We start from the raw sequence: 21,350 nt of genomic DNA, 5'->3' as shown, positions 1-21,350 counted from the left end.
AGCCCAATGTCATTTTAGTCTGTTGTTCTTACTCTGCAGATCATTTCAAGTCAATTGGAAGTCAAACTATGAAACAAAACCTTTTTCTCAATAGAGAATTAACACTTTTGATATCTGTGTGACAAAACACTACAAAAAAAAAAGAAAAGGTGTGATCTGAAAGCAGCAACATTTTATTTATCGCTGCTGGTAAAAGAAGAAAAACGCTTTCTACCATGGCTTTCTATTTCACTTCATAAAGATTTCCTCTTTAAAAGATTGATATCAAGAACTGTAATTTGCTTAATTAAAGATTGACATTATTTTGAAAATACACTAGAAGTCTGTTTCTGCTCCATCAGCCTCCCTCCGATATTCAAACATATTTAACAAGTTATTCTTCGCAATGCATCTCCTGGTTCTGAACTAATGCTGCTGAGCCAGGAATACAGCAAAGAAATGAGCAGCTCTTCTCATTAGCTTCAAAAATATCCTTTTGAGTGTGTTCTACTTATAAATCATAGATAAGAAGTCACATATTAAAAGAATCACATTAAAAACATGTATTATTTCACATTGAGGTCATTTACCATTTAATTTTTACATTACTAGCTGTTGTAATGTTGTTATAGAACACTGGAACAGGTTGCCCAGAGAGGTGGTGGAAGCCCCATCCCTGGAAGCGTTCAAGGCCAGGCTGGATGGGGCTCTGAGCAACCTGACCTAGTCCGGGATGTCCCTGCTTCTTGCAGGGGGGTTGAACTAGATGACCTTTGAAGGTCCCTTCCAACCCTAACCATTCTATGATTCTATGATAATGTATTTTTTTTAATGTTTTGAAGCAGCTTTAGGTTAAAACCAAAGCTAGTTTCAACTCAGTACAAAAGTATCTGTCCTTTTAATTACCTTTTTTTTTTTTTTTTTAATTGAGGGCTATACTCTCTGTGGTACCACATCTCCTTAATGCAGCCGAGACCCAGGACATCAGTCTACGTTTAGAGGTAAAGGCTCCGCACACGCTAACTTCGAGAGGAGTTGAGGAACCCATATGGCAAAACGCGCCATTATGCCTAATTAAAAATTGATACAAACTAAATTTTTTAAACATCCAGTTACTGCAAAGAGAGGAAGTGGGAAGGTAAGACTCCAAATTTATAACTGTGTAATCTGACTACAAGTTGTTGTTGCCATACTTTGCAGAAGTTAAATTAAATCAGACTAAGCTCATGTTAGAGCTGGTCTTTGAGGATGGGAGAAAATCCAACACAACCTACATCCAGCCTAAAATTCTTGCAGCACTTTCATAGACGTAGGTCTAAACTCAAATGTTACCACTGAGCTTTTAGGGGAGATCTCCCCACAGCACCACAACAATGCTGAAGTGTCTTTGTTAGGAAATATTTGTAGATAATCCCTCATCTATTGAGGGATGGCATAGAACCGGTATAATAAACACACCGCCCCCTTTGTGGCCAGTGTGCACGGGGGATCCTGGGAGGAGAGCCAAAGCAAAGCCATGTAATCCACAGCCGGCGACAAAGGCCACCTGGGAGCGGCAAAGCCGACCTCTGGATTGTGGAAGCTGGAGGGGAAGCCTGTCAGCCAGTTCTGTTTCCCTCTCCTGTGCTGAGGATGGGCAAGAGCTCTGGTACAGGAGGATCCACAGCAACAACGCCCAGGCAGGGTAATTCCTAACTCAGCAGAACTCACACAGATGCTTCCCCTGCTGCGTTCAAACAGGGATTGCTTTCGCCAGCATCATTTCCAGAGTTTGTCTCCAAATTTTAAATTTACTTTAGATGCTCATTTTAATTTGGCAGCAAAGTCTTGTAGAATGCACGCTGCTTTGTGCACAAGCAGCGCACAAATCACCACATACCCTGGCGATGACGCAGGTCTAATTTTCAAGCCATTTCCCCCTTATTTTACACATTTAAAGTTGTTTACTTGCAGAAACTGCATGTTGCTCATTGTGGTTTGGTGAATAGATTTTTCTGATTTCGCAGACAACATTTCCATGCCCGCTGTCTGTCCCGTGTCCTTGTGCTTGCCCTTCACTGCTGTTCCTTAACTCTCCCTCCCACTTTGGCAAGGATCTCGTACATCTTAATCCGCTTTTATTTCTTCATGAAAGGACAAAAGTTTTAATTCATTTGAGGCACATACAGTTCTTTAAACATATAGACAGTGTTTCAAGAGGGGTAATACCTGCAGACAGCAGCACTTGCACAATTAAGCAAGGAAGTAGTGGACATAATTATCAGCAAATAGTAACCTAAAGTGATTATGTAGTGCAGATTCCATTTTGAGACGTATGAAACCACCTTAGCAAGGGCAGAGCCTCGCTTTTACCGTTACAGTTGGGACTGATTTTTTTCTGAGACTTGTTTAGGTTATCCTTAACTTCATTTTTAAAACTACATGTGCCGTACAATCACCAGAGCAGGAATTGCAGCTGGTTCTTCAAAGGAAAAAAAAAATAAAGCTTTCAATTTATTAATAAAACTACCAGCCACACCTGTAGGGTAGGATTAAAAAGTAAGAGTTCCATTAGAGAACGTCAGCACCGCTGTTCCCGGTGGTGTCAGAGAAGAAAAAGTTGAAAAAGTTCCCAAATGAGGTCAACACAACATAGGATTTCAGATTTAACTCTTGTTTGAGCCTGAAGTTTGGGGTTTGTTGTGGTTTTTGTTCTCTGCAGGGCAGCTCTGAGCGTGGGGAGCGTTGAGAGGGACTTGAGCTTCGAAGAGCAGAGAGCTGCCCCTCAGGTAGGGGCTGCCCCCGCGGCCCTGCCTGGGCAGTCGCAGCAGAGCGCGCGCTAATAGTGAAATAATTAATGTTCTTCAGCCTACCTTCATTATTTATACAGGTCCAAGCTTGCACTTGGTTTTTACAGTCTGCCTTCTCCCTTACGAATTAGCTGGAGCTAAATACAAACCGTGTAAAGCAAGGGAGCAGCAGCGGAGTGCAAAATCAAAACGTCCCGGTGATGGGAGGAGGGGGAAAATCCAGAAGAGAGGATTGCTTGGTGGGAACCATTTCTCATTAGTGTGGGAAATAATGTTTTAGTGGCTGGGGAATGATGGATTCTTATTCCTAAGCCCCTAAAAACCTTGCTCCCTTGCAGCATCAGGCTTTTCATGAATTCATACGTCTCACTTAAAGCATCGGAGTGTTTTCAGTGAGGTGGGACGTTGGGTTAAAAAGTGTTCAGAGCATCAGTCCTCGCAGGGTAAAATCCTGACCTGCATGAGGTGCGGGTTCAGAGCCGCGCTTGAGTCCGTTGGGTCCGAAGGGACCGGTGTTGGTGGAGCTGCTGCGGCACAGGCTTGGCACGAGCTTCCGCAAAAAGCAGCCAGGAGCTTTGTGCTGGGTTAAACCTGGGATAGATGCTCTTCAGGCACACGGATAGCGCGAGAAACGGGCAGAGGATGAAGACAGGATTTATTTCTGTCACTTCATTACGAGTCTGACGGTGTTTTGACCTCCTTAAAGTCATCTGAGAAAGCAAGGAGGCACACGCGATCACGGAGTTCTGGGGTAACGTCCAGGGCTCCGCGTAGGAACTGGGTCACGACTTCAGAGAGATCCGCTCCAGTCTGTTGCAGAAATGGGATTTAAAAAAAAAATTACCATCCCTTCCCCGGTACCCCACTACCTCCCTTCAGAGCACCAGCCAGCTGGGTACAGAGGCACAGATATTTTTCTAAAATTATTTCTGACCATCTCCGCTTGCTCTTACACCAGTGTCATCATGTCATTTAAACTCAAGGATCGAGTTCACGCGTCTTCGGCAGCTGCGAATTAAAAGCAGAGCTTGCTGTTTCTCCGCTGCTAAAATCTGCTTTCTTTAAGCCCAAAAGTGTAATTAATAAAAATATATATTTTTTTTTTTTTTTTCCGCGGGGGTGAAGCGGTTCTGGTGACAGACCCACGGAGCCGGGCACTACAGCGTCCAACCCCGCACCCGTTTCCCGCTGCCTCTTCCGAATCGCCTCTGCGTGCCGAGGTACGCCGGGCCGCCCTCGGCAGCTCCGCGGGCGCGGAGTTGCGCGCAGCCCCCTCCTCTCCCCGCCCCCCCCCCCCCCGCGCTGTGGGGTGGGATGGACCGGGCCGAGCCTCCTCCCCCCCCACCCCAACCCGCGACGTCGGCCGGCCCAGCGGCGCGGCCCGCCCCCCGCGGAGGGAGCCGCCATTGCGGGTTGTTTGTGCAGGCGGCGGAGGGAGGCGGTGCCGCGGCCCCGCGCGGACTCTTTCCGCACCCCGCGCCGCGATCATGTCCACCCCGGCCCGGCGCAGGCTGATGCGCGACTTCAAGAGGTGAGCGGGACCCCCCCCAGCCCCGCCGTCCCCCCCCCTCCCACCCCCACCCCGTCGGCCCGGGGTGTAGGAAGCCCTGCCAGGCTGTGGGCCTGGCCCGGCCGCTTGCGGGAGCGGGGCTCTGGGTTGGCACCCCCGGGGGAGGGGATGGGGCCGCCCCGCAGGCAGCGAGCCCCCGGTTCCTTCGCTCTTGGTTCCCCCCGACCCCTCTCCTCGGGGAGCCGGGGGGGTCCCGCCGGGCAGGGCCGGCTTTGTCTGTGCTGGGCCGCCCGCCTCGGCCCTGCGCTGACGGCTGGGGGCGTGTGAGGATCAGAGTTGAAGCGGGGGCAGCCGCCGGGCCTCCCCGCTGGGCCCGGCCCCGGGGGAGCCTCCCCGGGGGTAACGGGGCGGGAGTGCGGCCGGTGGGCGAGCGCGGGGGTCCGGGAGCGGCCGGGTGGGCGGTCGGGGTTGGGTGCGGTTTCTTACCGGTGCCCTCGCCCTGGAAGAGCCCGGGGGTGCGGGGCTGGCCGGGGCTGGGTGTTTGTGCTCGCAGCCCCCCCTCTCGCTTTCCTCGCGGAAGCTTTTGAACAGCGGAGGTGTTTGGCCCGGTTTTCGGAACAGACCAGGCTTTGGATGGGTTTCAGGCTGGTTGTGCTGACGGTCTCTGAAAATAAGTGGAATTCGGGACGGACATCTAAAGATGAAGTGCAGAGAATTAGGAAACATGTCTGTATGTAATAAAAAGCAAAACGCCCTTTAATGTTTTTATGCGCATGCTATCCTGTCTAGGGTTTCCAGTCGTGAGGGAGGAAGTTAACTGTGCTAAGCTTCAATCATGCTAAAGAAGCAGTTGCACTCTTTTTTTCAAAGAATCACAGAACGGTTTGGGTTGGAAGGGACCACAGAGACCATCCCGTTCCACCCCCCTGCCCTGGGCAGGGACACCTTCCGCCAGACCAGGTCACTCAGCACCCCGTCCAACCTGGCCCTGAGCATTGCCAGGGATGGGGCACCCACCATGGGCAACCTGGGCCAGCGCCTCCACGCTCACAGTGAAGAATTTCTTCCTTATATCTGATCTAAACTTACCCTCTTTCAGTCTAAAGCCATTTAAATGTTAGTGACTGAACCACAGGCTCTAGAATAGTTTATTTCCAGTCTAACATGTAAACACACTTATAACAGAGAGTGGGGGAAAAAGGTGAGGGGTTCTTTTGTCAGCTTTGTAGTATGCCTTATGGTTTCTCTGGACTGGAGTCGCTCATAAGTTGTTGGAGGTGAGTCAGCTCTGATAGTGTCTCTTTTTTTAGCATAGCTATGTTATACCAGTACCTGAAAATACATCGGTAAACAATTGACACATATTGTAGTTGCCTTACGTGACTGCCTGTAACGCTGCAGTCGTAAAAGCCTGACTTGTGAGTCTACAAAAAGTTGGACTTTTTGAGATGAGGAACCTGCCTCTTCTGCTGTGTTTGGGTGTTGGTGTTTGCTAAGAGGGTGTTGCTTGATTCCTGTTCAAATCAAAACAGGATAATTAGTCTTTTTTTATTGTATTTGGTTACATGGATGACATGAACCAGTGATTTATTTTTTTGCAGAGTGAGGAACTGAGTAATTTTTCAGGATTGCAATCAGACATGGCTTTTATGATTTTATAATCTTAGAAGGATTGGTTTAATAATTTTTAAATTTAAGATGGAGAGAATACTTTAAAGCTGTGGAAAAGTAACTAAATAAAACTTGTTTATCAAATATATGACAATTTTAATACCCCAAAACTTACACAACTTTTTCATGTCAGTTTCTTTTACTTTTCTCTTCCCTACCATATGTTATATTTTTGTTTAGCCTTATGTTACTCATTCCTCATACCGAAAAAGCAGACCGTGCGCTGTGAACTCTGATTCACTTTATTAAATATAAATTCTTTTTGCATACTGTGATTGTGAAGAGTGCTTAAGAGAAAACAGTTCATCAGATTTTATATCTCATCCAATTTGTTTGACTAAACCAAGAGAAAAATAAGTTAATGTTTGGTTTTTTTTTTTTTCTGTTAGAAAAGGGGCTGCAGATACTACATTTTTCCTAGCTGGTAAAGATTTCCAGACGCTGTTTGGATCGGTCTAATTTCCAGTCCTTGCCGCAACCTTTCTGTAGTTAGAGCCTTTGACAGCAGGGTGCATGTGAGGTTTTGGACTGATCTGAAAACCAAAGCCCTCCTTCAGCTGCGTTTGTCGGGCTCAGGCGTTATTACTGGCGTGCAGCCTGGCTGTCACATGATAAGAAGTCCTGTTCCTGCTCTCGCTGACCAAAATAGTAGGTGATTTACGCTGTTGATACTAAGCTGTCTGGAGCGTGTGTGCTGGGAGAGCGTGGATGTAAACACAGAGTTCAGAGGGGATCTGAGCTGTAAACAGAGCGAGCTCTGCTTCTGGGCTGTCTCTGTAGGGCAACATCCTTGCTCAGCGTCCGTGTACGCGTGCAGTTTTATCACAGGCTTGGGCAGTGCAAGTGCAGGAGAACTTGCTGTCTGTTTATCAGCGTGAGCTCTAAATAAATCTGCGTTTACCCACCAACATCTGAATTTCTCCCTTGGTCCGCAGGGCTTTCAGCGGTGACTTGCTCATAACAGCATACTGTGATGTGGTCAAACCTCATGTTAACACTAAAGAATTGCTTTTGAAGCAAGGGCAGTGACTGCATTTTCTTTATTCTTGCTTGTCTCAAGAGGCTGAATAGGCGGGGCGGGCAGGAGCTAGCACTGAAGGGGTTTGATCGGGCAAACTGCTCAGCAGGCGATCGGGGCTTGTAGTTTACATTGCGCGGGGTCGTAGGTGATCTTTAAGCTGAAACACTGGTGTGCGGAAAGGAGGGTATCTCCACCCTGTTCTTTGGTTGCGATATGTATGTTCTGGATGGTCCAGCTTTGTGTGGTTTTCAGTAACGTGCTTTTCCCTAGTCCAAGGATTAAAGAACTCAAAATAATTTAAAATGCTTCCGCGATTCCTTTAGAGATAAGTACATTTGTTGAACTGGTACGAGGGAGCAGTACACAGGTTTTCCCCTTGCTCGCTTTTGAAGCAATCAGCTTGCCGGTCAAAATAAGCTTATACCAAATTTAGCCACGCTGTGCACACGGATCTGGGAATGCAGGAAGAGCTCCGCTGACAGTCCTGTGCGCTTAGTCCCCACAAGTGTGCTGCCCAAGTGCCACTGGCGGCTTTTCAGCTCCTGTTTGTCATTTGTTCTCCTCATTGCGGCGGCCAGCAGCAGTTGCTCTTTCATAGTTCACCGTGTAGTACTGTAAATCCCAGCTGTACGTGGTGCTTTAAATTATTCTTGGAGTTAATGCTTTGCTCCCAGCACACTTAATCTAACCTGTTGGGCCGTTGCAGTGTGGTGATGTAATACGTGAGAAAATCCTGATGTGCATCATCTTGTAGGTTTTGTCTTTTGAAGTGCTGACAATCTGCATGCAATGCTTTGTTTATTCTCCGACTTGGAATGAGAAAATATTGTAAAAATCTGGATATTACTGTTAAATTCTACTTGCAGGTGGAAGTATTTCATTTATATAAGGTTTGTCATTCTGTATTTGTAATTCTTAGATTGCAAGAAGACCCTCCTGTGGGTGTCAGTGGTGCACCATCTGAGAATAATATAATGCAATGGAATGCGGTTATATTTGGGTAAGAGTTTTTGATCGCTATAAAGTTCTATATCAAAGGGCTAAATATAATGAAACCTAGGGGGTTTTTTAAACAATGTTTCTCTTATTTTATGTGCATAAGTCAGGAAACTTAGAAAAATGACCAAGTGTGCTGTTGCAGTAAAAATATGTTTTCAGGGGTAATACAGAATGTGTAGCAAAGAAAAAATGAAAATGTGTTTATCTTTTTGTTGTTGTTGGATAAAGCTTGCATATGGGTTAGACTGTGTAGGAGTTATGAAAAAGCAGGCTTCCTCTTTAAAGTACGAGAGCCACATGTTCTCAGCCAGTAAATCCAGATGTATTAGCAGTGATTGGATTGATTCCCAGTAGAACGAGGTACAGGTTGTGTCTAGGTTACATTACACATCCTACAGAACGGGAACTGGCTCAAGTATCCCCTCGTAAAACCGAGGGATGCTTGCTGGCAATTTGGTCATTAATTCCAGTCTAGTCACGTAATGGCACATGTATTGTTTGGGATGATGATGATAAAGCACATATGTTGACTATCAGACTACAGGAAAGTGTCTTAGCTATGACAAATCTCTGAGGTTGCCTCTGGATACTTCTCTAAATATTTAAATTATTGCCTCTGCCTGTATCTTAGGAGGGTGAGGAAGAAGATACACGTTTATTATACCTGTTTAGAAGTAGGTAATGATCATTTTTAACTGGAGTTTATTTTTAAAACCTTTCAGGCCAGAAGGGACACCTTTCGAAGATGGTAAGCTGTTAACTTTTATATCCTCTGTCATTCTTACAAATAGTAACTTTGTTCTGCTTTGAAAAAATGAGAGATGTTATCTGTGTATAATTTGGAACCAACTAAGCAAGGAAAAGAGTGAAGGAGTAAGGTCTTGTTAGCTATAAAAATATAATTTTTTTATGTAAGCAGTGTGTTGTCGTAGTGGTTGATGGTTAGTTAGAAAGCTATGAAGCAATGCTTCTATCAAGACTTGTTTATACATGGAACACCAGAGCTTTTAGGGGGAAGTTGGTCTAATGCTGCCAGATGTGTTTTCACAGCTCCATAGCTAAGCTCAACAAGACAGTGTGCTTTTCTGGTTTCATTATTGTGGCGTGTTTGATTCATCTCTGTTCTCCTAATGAAGAACAGGTGAAAAATCTTGAATTGTTCTGAATATAGAACTCGGTGAGGGGGAGGGAATACCCAATTTGGACATAAACATGAAAGTTGCTGTGTAATGAACTGCCCTTAGGCATCTGAGGAATAATGAGTTTAATAATTACAGTATTATTGCAGTAATCAGCAGCAGATGGGTCTTTCTCTGCGTTGGAGGAGTTACAGTAAATTATTCACTGATCCATAATAAAGGTTTTCAGTGAATCACTCATGAGCTCCAAAGACTGAGATTGCTGATTATAAAATCCCAGGGTTTTTTTGCTGGCACCCCGGTGCCTTCTTAATGAAACGCCTTAAAGTCACCGACGTCCATGGTCACAGGAAAAGGGGAGGGCTGTGGGATAGCTGGTGCTGGATCTGACTGCCTTTGCCATGTTTGCAGTGAGTTTCCAAGCTTCTGCCTAGCCACTGCTGCTGGTTTTAATACTGTCACAAAGCAGTAGCTCCATAATTCCGTTGTCACTTGAAATACACGAAAATAAACCAGGCTCTGTGTTTGTTTAGATAATGGTGAGAAAAATAGTGATCACAGAGCACACAAATGAACTTAGGTTTTATATTTTCCTGAGGTGTTCTTTTGTTGTTATTTATCTGACTGTATTTTATGTTTGTTTGGACAGGTACTTTTAAACTAGTGATAGAATTTTCAGAAGAATATCCAAATAAGCCTCCAACTGTTAGGTTTTTATCAAAAATGTTCCATCCAAATGGTGAGTAAATATTCTTATTTAGCCGTAATACCCATGAAATATTATGCTGTGGTCGTGTATTCTGCAAAGCTCCACAATGCTTAACAGCTCTCCACCTCTCTCCATTGCCACCTCCTAAGTAGACGTCTAGGACAGCAACTGCTTGATGAAAAATTAAGAATTATTATGCTATTAAGAAGCAGCTGTCTGTCTCTTTCTAATCAATATATAGCCTTGTGAGCATTTTGAGCAGCTGCTGCACTTGGGTTGGCTTAACGAGGCAATTCTGGTTGCAGATTCCTGCCCCCTTCCATTTAACAGCAATTGTATATGTGCAGCCACATCATGATTTGGAGCAGGGATCTGACTGAGCCAAGTGTTAGTTATTTCTGTTGGGCGAGATTTCAGCCGAGTCCCTGCCTCCGTTTGGTTCACTGTACCAACCAGTACCAGCACAAGAAAGAAGGTGAGAATGCGGTGTAGTTGGGGAGCGCAGAGGAGGAGGCTGACCCAAACTCGGTGATGAGGGCAGATTTATGAGAGTGCCGTGGTTCCTGCTCTGGCACTGGACGGGTTTAACTCACTTATTCTTGCATGCAGAAAACACAGACCATGCTTTTTGCTTTTCCTAGCCTCTCTGTAGCAAAGGGGGGTATAGATTTGATTTGAGGGTTGAAGCATAAGCCCCTTACAGCGTTTCTTGTAGCGTGAGCCCTCCTTGAACAGAGAGGGTGACCTTGGCTTCAGTTCCGTGACTGCTTAGACAGTGCTGTAATATGCAGACCAGTATTCCTCTGACAGGGTTTTTGTAATTCGTTGTTTTTTATTGGCATGAACGAGCTAGAAGACCAGGGTGTAGGAGATTGGCCAAGGTCACTTTCATACAGGCTCTTAGACTAAGACTGCCGGTAGGTATCCAGACAGAAGTAGGATTTCAGGCACACTTTTCAGTATTTTCTGTTGTCTGCCTTGGTGTCTCTCATAGTGAGTGCAGGGTATGTGAAAACGGAGCAAGAACTCCCTCCCTCCACTCAGGAGTCCACTGGGACTGAGAGATCCTTGGCTGGAGCAGTGGATTCCACTCCTGCAGTAAATGTCTCGCTGCTCTCCAGGAAGCCTCAGCTCTGGGTGTATCTGTGCCAGTCACACAAGAGGAGCAAGAAACCAAGTCTGCCAGTTCCTGTGCTAATGCCATAAACTTTACACCTTCCTTCTTTTCCTCTTCAGTGTTCTTTTACTTGCAGTAAAATATCTCCTTCAAAATGCAAAGTGTCAGACTAGCTACGAGTGTCAGATGTAACTGCTGTCCTTTTTCTTAAAGAATTAATTTAAGCACAGACTGAATTGGAGCAGTAACTCTGCCTTGAACAGTATGTAATGAACGAACTATAAAATAAATCTGATAGTTTCTAAATGATGTCTGTGTTGTATTTACAGTTTATGCGGATGGTAGCATATGTTTAGATATTCTTCAGAATCGCTGGAGTCCAACATACGATGTTTCATCTATTTTAACTTCAATTCAGGTAACTTTGCATCTGTTTTGGCAAATATTTATGTTATGTTTTTCTACAGTGATGCTTAGTAGGAGGCATCTTAAGCCCCTCCTTTGTCCTGAATGACAATAGTAGTGTAATTACCAAATAATCAATTAGCATCATGCTGCTAACTGGCACAACTAACCATGTATCTGTTAGGTTTGTGAACTGAGAAGTGTCCACGGTGCTAATACTTCGGCAAGGTACAATTTGAGGTTCAGCAGCGTAACTACGGGTACCTAACCATGAGTTTAACTGGGTAGTTTTTTCCGTTGGGCTCTTCTGAGACATGTCTGTCTCCTGAAACACGTGTGACTTTAAAGCTGTAAGCTGACTTATCCGTGATTTAAAATGTGTTGCTTTGTCTCCCGTTTTCTTTTCCCCTTTTTACAGTCTCTGCTTGATGAACCTAATCCAAACAGTCCAGCAAACAGTCAGGCGGCACAACTCTATCAAGAGAACAAACGTGAATATGAGAAAAGAGTTTCAGCTATTGTCGAACAAAGTTGGAATGATTCGTAACAGCTGCTTCGTTACTCTCCATCCTCGTAATCACTATGTACAATTTCACTCTCAATAGAAAGGCTACCAGAAATTTCAAGTGCCACAGTTCTAAGAATTTGCATAAAAACCTCATTTGCAAACAAAATTAAGCCCTCCAGTTTAGGAAGCTTAAAAGCTTGTGTATCTTGATTAACGTACTTTTTATTGCATGGTATGAACTAAGTTATTGCTACATAAATTTGTAATATATCCTGTTTGTATTTTTTTTCCAAGTGTATAATGTTGGTGTGGAGTTTTCATGACGGAATATACACATTTTGTAAATCTGTACTTTTTCAAATATTGAATGCCTTATTTTTGAATTCTTTAGATTTTTAAATTGGAGAAAAGCACTTAAAGTTTTTATATATAAATATTTCATGTAAAACTGTTAAATACATAACCTTAGTGCAAGACATTCTTCTCTCACTCTGTATCTCTTTCAAAGGGCTGACTTCAGTCCCTTTTTCCTCTTGGTACATGCTCGTTATACCATGCACTTTACAAACAGAAAAGTTAATCCATGATGTAACTGTCTTCACTGTCTCTGCTTCTGCACCAGAGCTTACCTTGATTCTGTGTGTCCTCAGTTGTATGAGGGAGAGAAGGATTGGTAGCTGCCAACTTACAAACGGGGAAACAGATGTAACTATTTTGGTCCCACTTTAAACCAGCAGTGTTGCAAACAGGACCTGGATGACCGGGCTTGATGGTAATATATTCTAATGACTTCTATTTTTCAGGGAGATTGTATTTTACCGAGTTGTAAAATGTTTTCATCTAAATCTGTCCTATATTCTCATACTGACACTGTAATATAATGCTGAATGTCTTCTAATAGCTGAAGAGGTGTCCCATTAGTTTCCCTCGAGGGTACGGAAAAAATTAATCACCAACAGAAGGAAACATGCCTGCAGCTTCAGTGGAGTTGTTCTTTGGAACCTGGCTGCGTACCACATGGTCAGGTCTCGCGTCTGTATCACAGGTTCCACGTATTCTTAAATCGCCAGTTTTAAGGGAGTTTAGTTTTGTTTTTGTAAATGTCAGTGTGGTAATTTTTGTGGTATTCTGTAAGCCAGGCTGGATGACGACAGTAAAGCATTAGGATTTGCTTTTTTTTTTTTTTTTTTTTTTTTTCCCCCAGCAGTAAAATTGTAATCCCTTTGTCATAATTCCAACCAGCATTACACATGTATTAAAATCCCCAAATCCCATACCAAAATACAGCTCGGTGCTGCCTGAAAAGCAGTGGAAGTTTATTTCAGCTAGAAGAGAAAATGTTGTTTGTTTGCAATAGTCACTACCAAAAGTTAGTCTCCGTTTAATGCAGTGAAACGGGAATATCAATTTACACCTCATACTTGCTCGTAAAGTTGTTTTGTAATTTATAGGAGCAGCACTACTACAGTTAGAAACATCAAACTGCAGTTAGTATGCGAAGGCTCAGAAACATTAGTGCGAAGTATTACTAAACTACAGTCTTGATAAGTCAGTTTGCTTTCCTTGAGTCAGTGAATTTGTGTTTAAAAATTCTTCAGTCTGCATCTAATTATTAACAGAAACCCCCAAGGATCCAGTTTCCCTTTTGACCGTGGTGAAATTACAGTAACGCTAGCGAAGCAGCCGCATCGGTGCAAAGATTTTTGTTCACAAATACAATACGAGAAAAGCTTCTGTTTCTAAGAATTAGTCTAAACCGTGAAGATTTTTGTTTGTTAATTTTGCCTCCTGTTTCAGTATTTACTTTTGTTCCTTTCTCACGTGTGTGAGATTTGCCGTTCATCAGAGTCCACAGTGATTGGATTCCAGTTTAGCCTCGTTACAGACCGGTGAAGCTCAGAAAATGTTTGTGTGTGTCTGGGGTGGAGGCAGTCTGTGTCTGAGAAACACAATTGAAGCAGGAGGTTTAATTAGTGATCAGCACTTAACTTCAGAGTGCCTGTGCCTGGGCAGGGACCCGCAATATCTAGGCGGGTGTTTGAAGGCCCAAGTGTGTTCTCTGTTTTAGGAAGATGTCCTGCTGTCCCACAGACAAGGGTAATTATTGTGTTCCTGCTGTTTGGTGAGGAGCGACGTTCCTTGTTTGACCGGATCTCATGTGTTAACGCTGTGTGATGGCTGCTGGATGCGAACAGCCTGAGGGTGAGAATCCACATCTGTGAGATCGGTGCTGGTACAGAGGAACCAGGAGAGCACAGGAGAGCGCGCAGCGTCCCACCCCAGAGCTGTCAAGGGGGAAAAAGGCTTGGCCACTTCTGAAAGCCCCCCCAAAGCACGTGTTAAAAATAAATACTCCCCCTTTTGATCTGTGATTAGGTACCTAAAGGAGGCCTACCAGAAAGGTAGAGAGGGGCGTTTGAGGAGGGCAGGCAGTGCTAGAAGGGGCAATGGCTTTGAACTGGAGGAGGGGAGATTTAGATGAGGTATAAGGACGACATTCTTCCCTGTGAGGATGCTGAGGCGCTGGCCCAGGTTGCCCAGAGAGGCGGTGGATGCCCCATCCCTGGAAACATCCCAGGCCAGGCTGGCCGGGGCTCTGAGCAACCTGATCCGGTTGGAGATGTCCCTGCTCCTTGCAGGGGGGTTGGACTGGGTGGGCTTCAACGGTCCCTTCCCACCCAAACCATGCTACGAAAATCCGTTACAGCTTGACACAGAAGCTATTTAATTGCCAGGCGAAACGCGCCCGTTGATGACGGTGTAAGAACAGAATTCCCCGCCAAGCCTGACTTCACGCGAGGCGCCGCGGCCCCGCTCGTCCCCGCGACGGCTCCCGACTGCCGGCGACCACCGCCCCGCAGCGCCCGGAAGGCCTGCGCGCGCCCCGCCGCTCTGCCCCGCGCCTCGTCTGCTCTGGAGGAGCGGGGGGGGCGGGGCCGCGCAGGCGCGCCGGGGCTGAGGGGAGCTGCGGGCCGCGCCCCGCACCTCTGCGCTCCGCTCAGCGCCGCGGCCCCGTCGGCAGCCGGTTGTCCGGGTGGGGGGGGGCGCGGGACTGTGCCCCCGCCCCGGGCCTGCCCGGCGGGGCGGGCCGCGCCGCTCAGCGGGGCCCGGGCCGGGGGCGGCGGAAGGCGGGAGGCCGAGCCGGAGGAAGCCCCGGGGAGGTGGTGTCGCACCGGCTGCGGCAACCGCTACCGGCCGCGGCTGTTGGCAGTTCGGTGGCACAGCTGGGCAGCCCCCGGGGGCACCGCCGGTGGAGGCTTCGCTTCGAAACGGGTGGGGGCCAGCACGGGGGGGGGGGGTGGTGTCACCGGCGCTGACACCGCTGGAGCCGGGTGTGGCGGGGCTGCGGTGAGCCACCCGGCGTGCGGGACGGGGCGGGAACGTCCCGGGTGCTCACGGTGCCGCTGGGCGTCCGGAGAGCTCCCTGTCGCCGAAACGCGGCTGGGGAGTGCGGGTCACGGGCAGCGTGGAAGGAGACGCGGCCGTTTCTGTCCGTATGCTGCAAAGAGCGGGAGTGCGATCACATTTTAAGGACAAAAAAGGTCAAATGTACCGGTCCACAAGAGTCAGTGTAGTCACAATAACCTTTGTGGTACCGGTAATTTCTTTAATAGCATATTGAGATGCTTTGTTTTTTAATTAATTAGGAAATGTCATTCACAAAGCTTGCTTGGCCAGTGGGATTAATTAAGGACCTGCTGATGGGTACGCAGGTTCTGGTTTTATAGCTTCTCCCGCGGCTTTGCCTCGTTGCTATTGAAGAGTTCGTAATCCCTTCTCCATGGGATCCATGTGAAGATCTAAAATCACTTTGGAGACACTTTTTAAATCGCTCATCCCAGTGCTTTTCTGCTGTGCATGCACGTCATTCCCCTGATTTCACAGAGGCATCCCGCTCTGCAGCAGATTTGTGTAGGTCAAGAGGAAGGCAGTGGCCGGCCTGCAGGCGTGAGCCATTCGTGGCGATTCCCCGGTCTGAGTCTCACGTACGAGAACACCTTTGCCTTCGGGTTTGTTGTACTAACGTTCATGAGAAGCATCAAACACCACACTGCTGCTGCTGCTTGCTTCAGATCCTGCTTCCCTGAAGATGTCTCGTCCAAATAAGGTCCCAAGCCAAAACTATGGGACTCAGATCTTCACGAATGTGATGAAGTTCGCTGGTGTGAGTCGTCCCGTTGGGATTCTTCGCTGTAGTACGGATAAATGTGTGTAATTGCAGAATCAAGGCCTCGGGCTCTGAGAAGTCAGGAATGCACAGCTTGAGGCGGTGTACCTGTTGCTTCTTTGTGGGAGGTTTTGTATTAATAACTAATTCAAGTGTCAAACGAGTAAAGCTTTAACTAGACATTAGGAGGTCTCTAATAAAAATTTACAGGAAAAAAAAAAAAAAAGAAGATTCCCTGATTACTGCAGTGGCATTTAAATACTCCAAGTAAGATAGGTCGGGTAGCGCAGGCAGGAACACACGTTGTGTTTAGCGTGTCAGGCTTCCGTGGATTGCTGTGGATAGATACCGAAATGCAGAGGAGAGGAAGAGCCCTCTCATCCGGCCGGACTTCCCTACCTACTGGTTTTGTCTGAGCATTTTACCGTTTGTGGAAGCTGTCCCAGGCAAATACCATGCTTTATTTGTTTAGAGTTGGGTTTTGGAAGAGGAAAGATGTAATCAACAGACGATCTGCCGTAATGTGTAAGTTGGCAGGGCGGCGTTCTCCACCTCTCTGTTGGACTGCAAGTGGAGGCATTCTTTTAATTTAATGAAAATATTTGGGATAAAAACAGTCCAAAAACTAGGAGACCAAAGAAGTATTGTGTGTTATGGTGCACGTGTGGATAGTTTTCTCGAACATGAATCTTCTTCACAGGTAATCTCTAGAAATGTCTTCATATTAAATGAAGAATGGTGTAAGAGACAAAGGAACAAGGAGCTAAATCTAAAAAAAATACATGTAAGAATAAAAAAAAGAGAATGCATTAAAACCTGTATGCTGCTCTGCTTTTGCTGTGCATGCAAAGGATGAAAATTGTCATTTTAGAAAATAATGAACCTTGGATTATGTGTGTGTGTGTGTACGTAGGGGAGTCGAGGGCTTTTAGAGCTGATTATTATAGAAACTTTAAATAATTAGGTAGTAGTATTGAAAATAAATGGAGTTTAGGGTTTGGGTTTTTTTTTTTTTTTTGCTTAGCATTGTTACTGCACCTCGAGTTTGTCTCATATCCCAGCTAGCAGCAGCAGAGAACAAAAAATACACAGAACTTTTTAGACTCTCTGATAATGACTGTAATTAGCATCACAAGCTAAGGAAATTGCAATATTCCCTAAAGGTTTCTTGTCATTCTCCCATGTTGCTGCACTGAAAATAAAGATTTTTAAGACAAGCTATCTTCTGTATTTGGTACTGTCCCATAAACGGTAACGTTCCAGCCTGGCTGCGTGAATCCATTCTTAATCCTTGTGTCAGAGTCGTATTTCTGAGCCGGTCCGTGCGAAAGCTGCATCCTGCCAGAAAACAAACACGCTGCTCTTAAACAGCGTGTGTCATTCAGCAACCAAAATGAAGCCTTTTTCTCTATGATGTGATCAAAGCACGTAGCGTGGGATTTCCTGAGCTAGTGAAAACGTTAGGAAAAGAAAGTGCGTTTTAAAATCCCGGTATGTGAATGTTTTAATCGGGAATTCAGTGGTGTCATAAAATAAATGATATTTTTGCCCTTAGACATGTGCCAGGGTCGGGTCAAACTGCGGGATAAAGGCAGTATTATGGCACGGCGGCGCTGGCTGATTTATGGGAGGCCTCGCCGCAGAGGCCGTTGGCGTTGAAGGTGGGTCGCCCTCGCCTAGCCAAGCCTCCACCTGTAGCACATGGGTAATGGGTCCTCAACCCGTGTGACTGAAAAGATCTTGTGTTTCTTCCCTTGTTTTTCAGTTTGGGTCATTAACTGCCGTGTCTGATTCATTTCTAAGCTGAATAATTTTGACAGCTGCCAATTTGGTACACATACCACAGGCTGAGCTGGGGAGCCGCCTTTTTACACTGAGGGTGGTGGAGCACTGGCCCAGATTGCCCAGAGAGGTGGTGGGTGCCCCATCCCTGGAAACATTCCAGGCCAGGTTGGATGAGGCTCTGACCAACCTGATCTGGTTGGAGATGTCCCTGCTCCTGGCAGGGGGGTTGGACTGGGTGGGCTTTAACGGTCCCTTCCCACCCAAACCATTCTGTGACCCTGTGATTATTTGTATTTCTGTTCCTTTTGGAGTTTATTTGGGTATGAAGAGAAGGTTATGGGTTCAGGATTTTGTCCAGAATTCTGCCACACAAGCGCAATGTCCAGTAAATGTAAATATTGCTATTTTTAGTACTTCATGTTATAGCTGCCGTGATGGGAACAGAAGGATTGAGTTCCGAAATACGGCACTTCACGCAGGCTGAGAGGCAAGTTGTCTTCAGTGGCTGTCCAAAACCGGGATGAAGGCAGAAACGCCATCTCTTTGGAAGCAATTACGAAGCACACAGCTCTTGCTATTATCTGTTTACACATTATTGGCCTGGTGATGTGCTGGTGAGAGATTTCCTTACGCTGTCTGCCCCAAACGTACGTTAAGTCCTATTTCATTAAACCGGCTGCTCGCTCTCCTTGTTGAAAGGGTCATTGTGTTGGTTATTACAGTGTTTTCTTTGTGCTCACTTCCCCCAAATTCCAGTAACTATTTTGTAGAAAAGTTTGAAAGTGAACTTTTGATGCCTGTGAAAGCTGCTTCATTGACTTTATTGACTCCAGAGCCTGGAGTTCTTTATCCGCAGAGATCTTTCAAAGGACAGCAAAAAGTTCCAGCCAGAGCTTATAGAATTTGGTACTTCGGGTTAAGTATTACAGACCCAATGCTGTTCCCATGGAGACCTAAAGGAATTTTTCCATTGAATTAAGTGGTAGCAACGCATACCCTTTATTAGTGGGAAAAGGAGTAGACTGGAGAACTCAATTTGTTGTTCCCGGTTTTGTTTGCGTGCTTGCTCTTCTGTAGAAAGAAGAAAAGAAGGGGAAATTATAGGTTTTGGCGTTGCAGTTCCTCTGCTTCAGGCTCGCTGTGTTTGTGCATAAGGGGGTGTCCGCCGTTCTCGAGGGGTCTCTTCAATGTAAATTTGTTCGAAGACCAACTTGCTAGCAGTGAAATCCCAATGGTTTGCTAATACAGAAAGAAATCCCAGGCATACTCGCATTTCCAAAGAGTTTTTCCATTCTGGAAGTTCGGGAGGTTGCTCAAGGGGTCGTTGGAAGCCCCCGGTGAGCCCTGCTCCAGCCACGGCTTCGAGTGGCAGCTCTGCGAGAGGCACGTGGCCGGGTCCTACAACTGGTGATTCAGAAGATTTATAGTAATTTACAGAAAAAGAGAAAAGCGAGGCCTCCAATTGTACAATATGGTGCTGAAAATTGGTTTTGGTTGAAGCTGTGTCATGAAATCCTCAGCTACTGAAGTAAACAGATTTACGATTGATTTGAGCGGAGTGAGGATTCGGTCTATAATGAAGTCCTTTCATTTGAGCTCACTGAGATTTCTCTTGTTCTCTCTTAGCGCCTTATGACACATTCACTCCATCCTTGCCTCAAACAAAGAGAAATTATACTATCATGGTCTGCCTTTAAATATTTCCTATTTGAGGGCCTACTGAAAAGAGTCCAGAGGCAAATTCTTGGTTCAGAAGTTGCTATTTATGTCTAGACACATCTGAATGTCGTTATGCTTTGAATGTTCTGGATTGCTTGCCGTTTTCTTTGTAAAGAAGAATGAGTCTAGCGAGAGAGTGCATTATTCTAAATTAACTTGAAATAAACTTTCACCAGCCCAGGGCTGTACTGGTTGCAACTGCCTCCCTAGAGGCCAGGTGTCTGCGGGAGAAGAGCGAGACTCTTTGTTTTACGTCACTTTAAAGAATACAAAATGTCACTAAATCTCCGTATATCAGTTTATCCAACTTAATTGTCTTACTGCTGGCTGCATGCTGCTTTACATTCCTTTTTAAAGGATGAAGAAAATCTTTCAAATGAATGATCAAAAGAATATTTTACTCTTTTCACCTGCAGACTATGGCGTCTATGAAACATTTATTCAGGAAATGAAACATGAGGGCCTGACAGGTATCTCCAGCGTCACTGAGCGAGCCGGATATCTGGAGATTTCCAGTGCAAACAATCCGGTGCTTTGACGAATACACGAGTGATACCGTCACAGGAGTTTGAAAGGTGGATTGGTGTGGAAGCTACGGTCATTTCAGCAATTATAATAAAATTTTAAAATTAATGCTATAAAAATGAGAAAATCTTTCTTCATCTGTGTGTTTCTTAAGCAAAAAACAAAAGCATTTTGGTTTACAGTGTCAGTAATAATATTTTTGTGGAGCAGGGGTCTGGATGTAATGAGAGATTGATGCCCAGTAACTTGCATTGTAGGGAATTCTGCAAGAGCATCAGCGAAATGTTGCAGTCCTCCGTGGTCCCAGCTTTATGTTCTCATTGGTTTTGTGTACGACGTTTGTCTGGGATTTTAACACTTTATTTTCACTCAACGTCGTCGTCCAGACGACGCAGCCCCTCTCTGTTAACCTATGTGGTTCGGAGCTCCGAGACCTTAAATCCTAATTACATGGCTTCAAATGTCAGGTTCTTCACCAGCACATCGCTTCTGCTGATGGAAACTTAAGCAGCTTAGGTGACAGACACCCGAGCAGCTTAATCGCTTCACGACGCCAACCGACGCGTGGGGAATCTCCCTGCGCAGCGCCGATCGGGGCAGATCCGAGCGGCGGTGACGGCTGCGGCGGCCAGGCGGGCGGCGGAGGAGGGAACGCGTGATGGGCGCCGAGGAGGTGAGCTGATGCGTTGCTATTTATAGATGCACGAAGAGGCTCAGAGGCAGGAACTCCGGGCAGGGCCAGGCTTTGATGCGCTGTGAAAACGATTCCTCGTCAGAGCTGCGAGCGAAACGCGGTTTGGAGCTGGCGCGGTCTCGGGGTGCCCTGGTTGTGTGAGCACGTGGACGTGCCGCAGAAGCAGCTTTTTAGCAATACAGACGCTGCTGAATTTCATCTGTCTGTTCCTTGGTGGGCGCGTTTTGTTTTCACAGAGACAGAATGAAATGACCCTGTGTATCCTTTACACCTCTCATTAATATAGGGTAAAATTCAGGAATTAGTTTGGTCCAGTGTATTTACTGGAAGATTCTCCCTCTTGTCAACCAATTCTGGAAACTAGAGTTACAGGACTTACACAGGGTAACCGTCTCTTCATAAGAGACATCAATGATTACAGAATTCGTTGCATCTAACTCGTCACCATCGGTTTGAATTAAAAACAAAGAGATTGTGTTTGTTTCAGTTGCTTGGTACAAGGGTGTCATGTTTTAGCTGTCTCCTAAAAAAAAACAGGGACTCCAGATCTCAGACTGCCAGCTAGGAACCTCAGAGTCGTTACTCGGAGACCTCCGTAAAACGAGTCCATGG

At 45.8% G+C, this 21,350-nt stretch overlaps 1 protein-coding gene across 1 annotated transcript; it reads left to right on the top strand.

Moving 5' to 3' along the window:
- Nucleotides 1-4,167: 4,167 nt before the first annotated feature.
- On the top strand, nt 4,168-12,325 carry UBE2B (ubiquitin conjugating enzyme E2 B). Its single transcript, XM_086758923.1, has 6 exons — nt 4,168-4,299; nt 7,890-7,970; nt 8,692-8,717; nt 9,758-9,847; nt 11,264-11,352; nt 11,758-12,325. The coding sequence occupies exons 1-6, from the start codon at nt 4,256-4,258 to the stop codon at nt 11,884-11,886; spliced, it is 459 nt and encodes a 152-aa protein (XP_086615049.1). The 5' UTR covers nt 4,168-4,255; the 3' UTR covers nt 11,887-12,325.
- Nucleotides 12,326-21,350: the final 9,025 nt, after the last annotated feature.

The sequence above is a fragment of the Chlamydotis macqueenii genome, chromosome 14 (genome assembly GCF_036417535.1).
Source record: "Chlamydotis macqueenii isolate bChlMac1 chromosome 14, bChlMac1.mat, whole genome shotgun sequence".
Taxonomy (NCBI): domain Eukaryota; kingdom Metazoa; phylum Chordata; class Aves; order Otidiformes; family Otididae; genus Chlamydotis; species Chlamydotis macqueenii.
Note: the sequence above shows the minus strand (reverse complement) of the source record. Positions and strands in the feature narration are given on the sequence as shown.

Bases quoted from the DNA above. Each gene is read 5' to 3' on its own strand.
- UBE2B (XM_086758923.1), top strand. From the start codon at position 4,256: ATGTCCACCCCGGCCCGGCGCAGGCTGATGCGCGACTTCAAGAG. The intron at 7,971-8,691 runs GTAAGAGTTTTT...AAAACCTTTCAG, and splicing joins TGGAATGCGGTTATATTTGG to GCCAGAAGGGACACCTTTCG. The intron at 9,848-11,263 runs GTGAGTAAATAT...TTGTATTTACAG, and splicing joins AAAAATGTTCCATCCAAATG to TTTATGCGGATGGTAGCATA.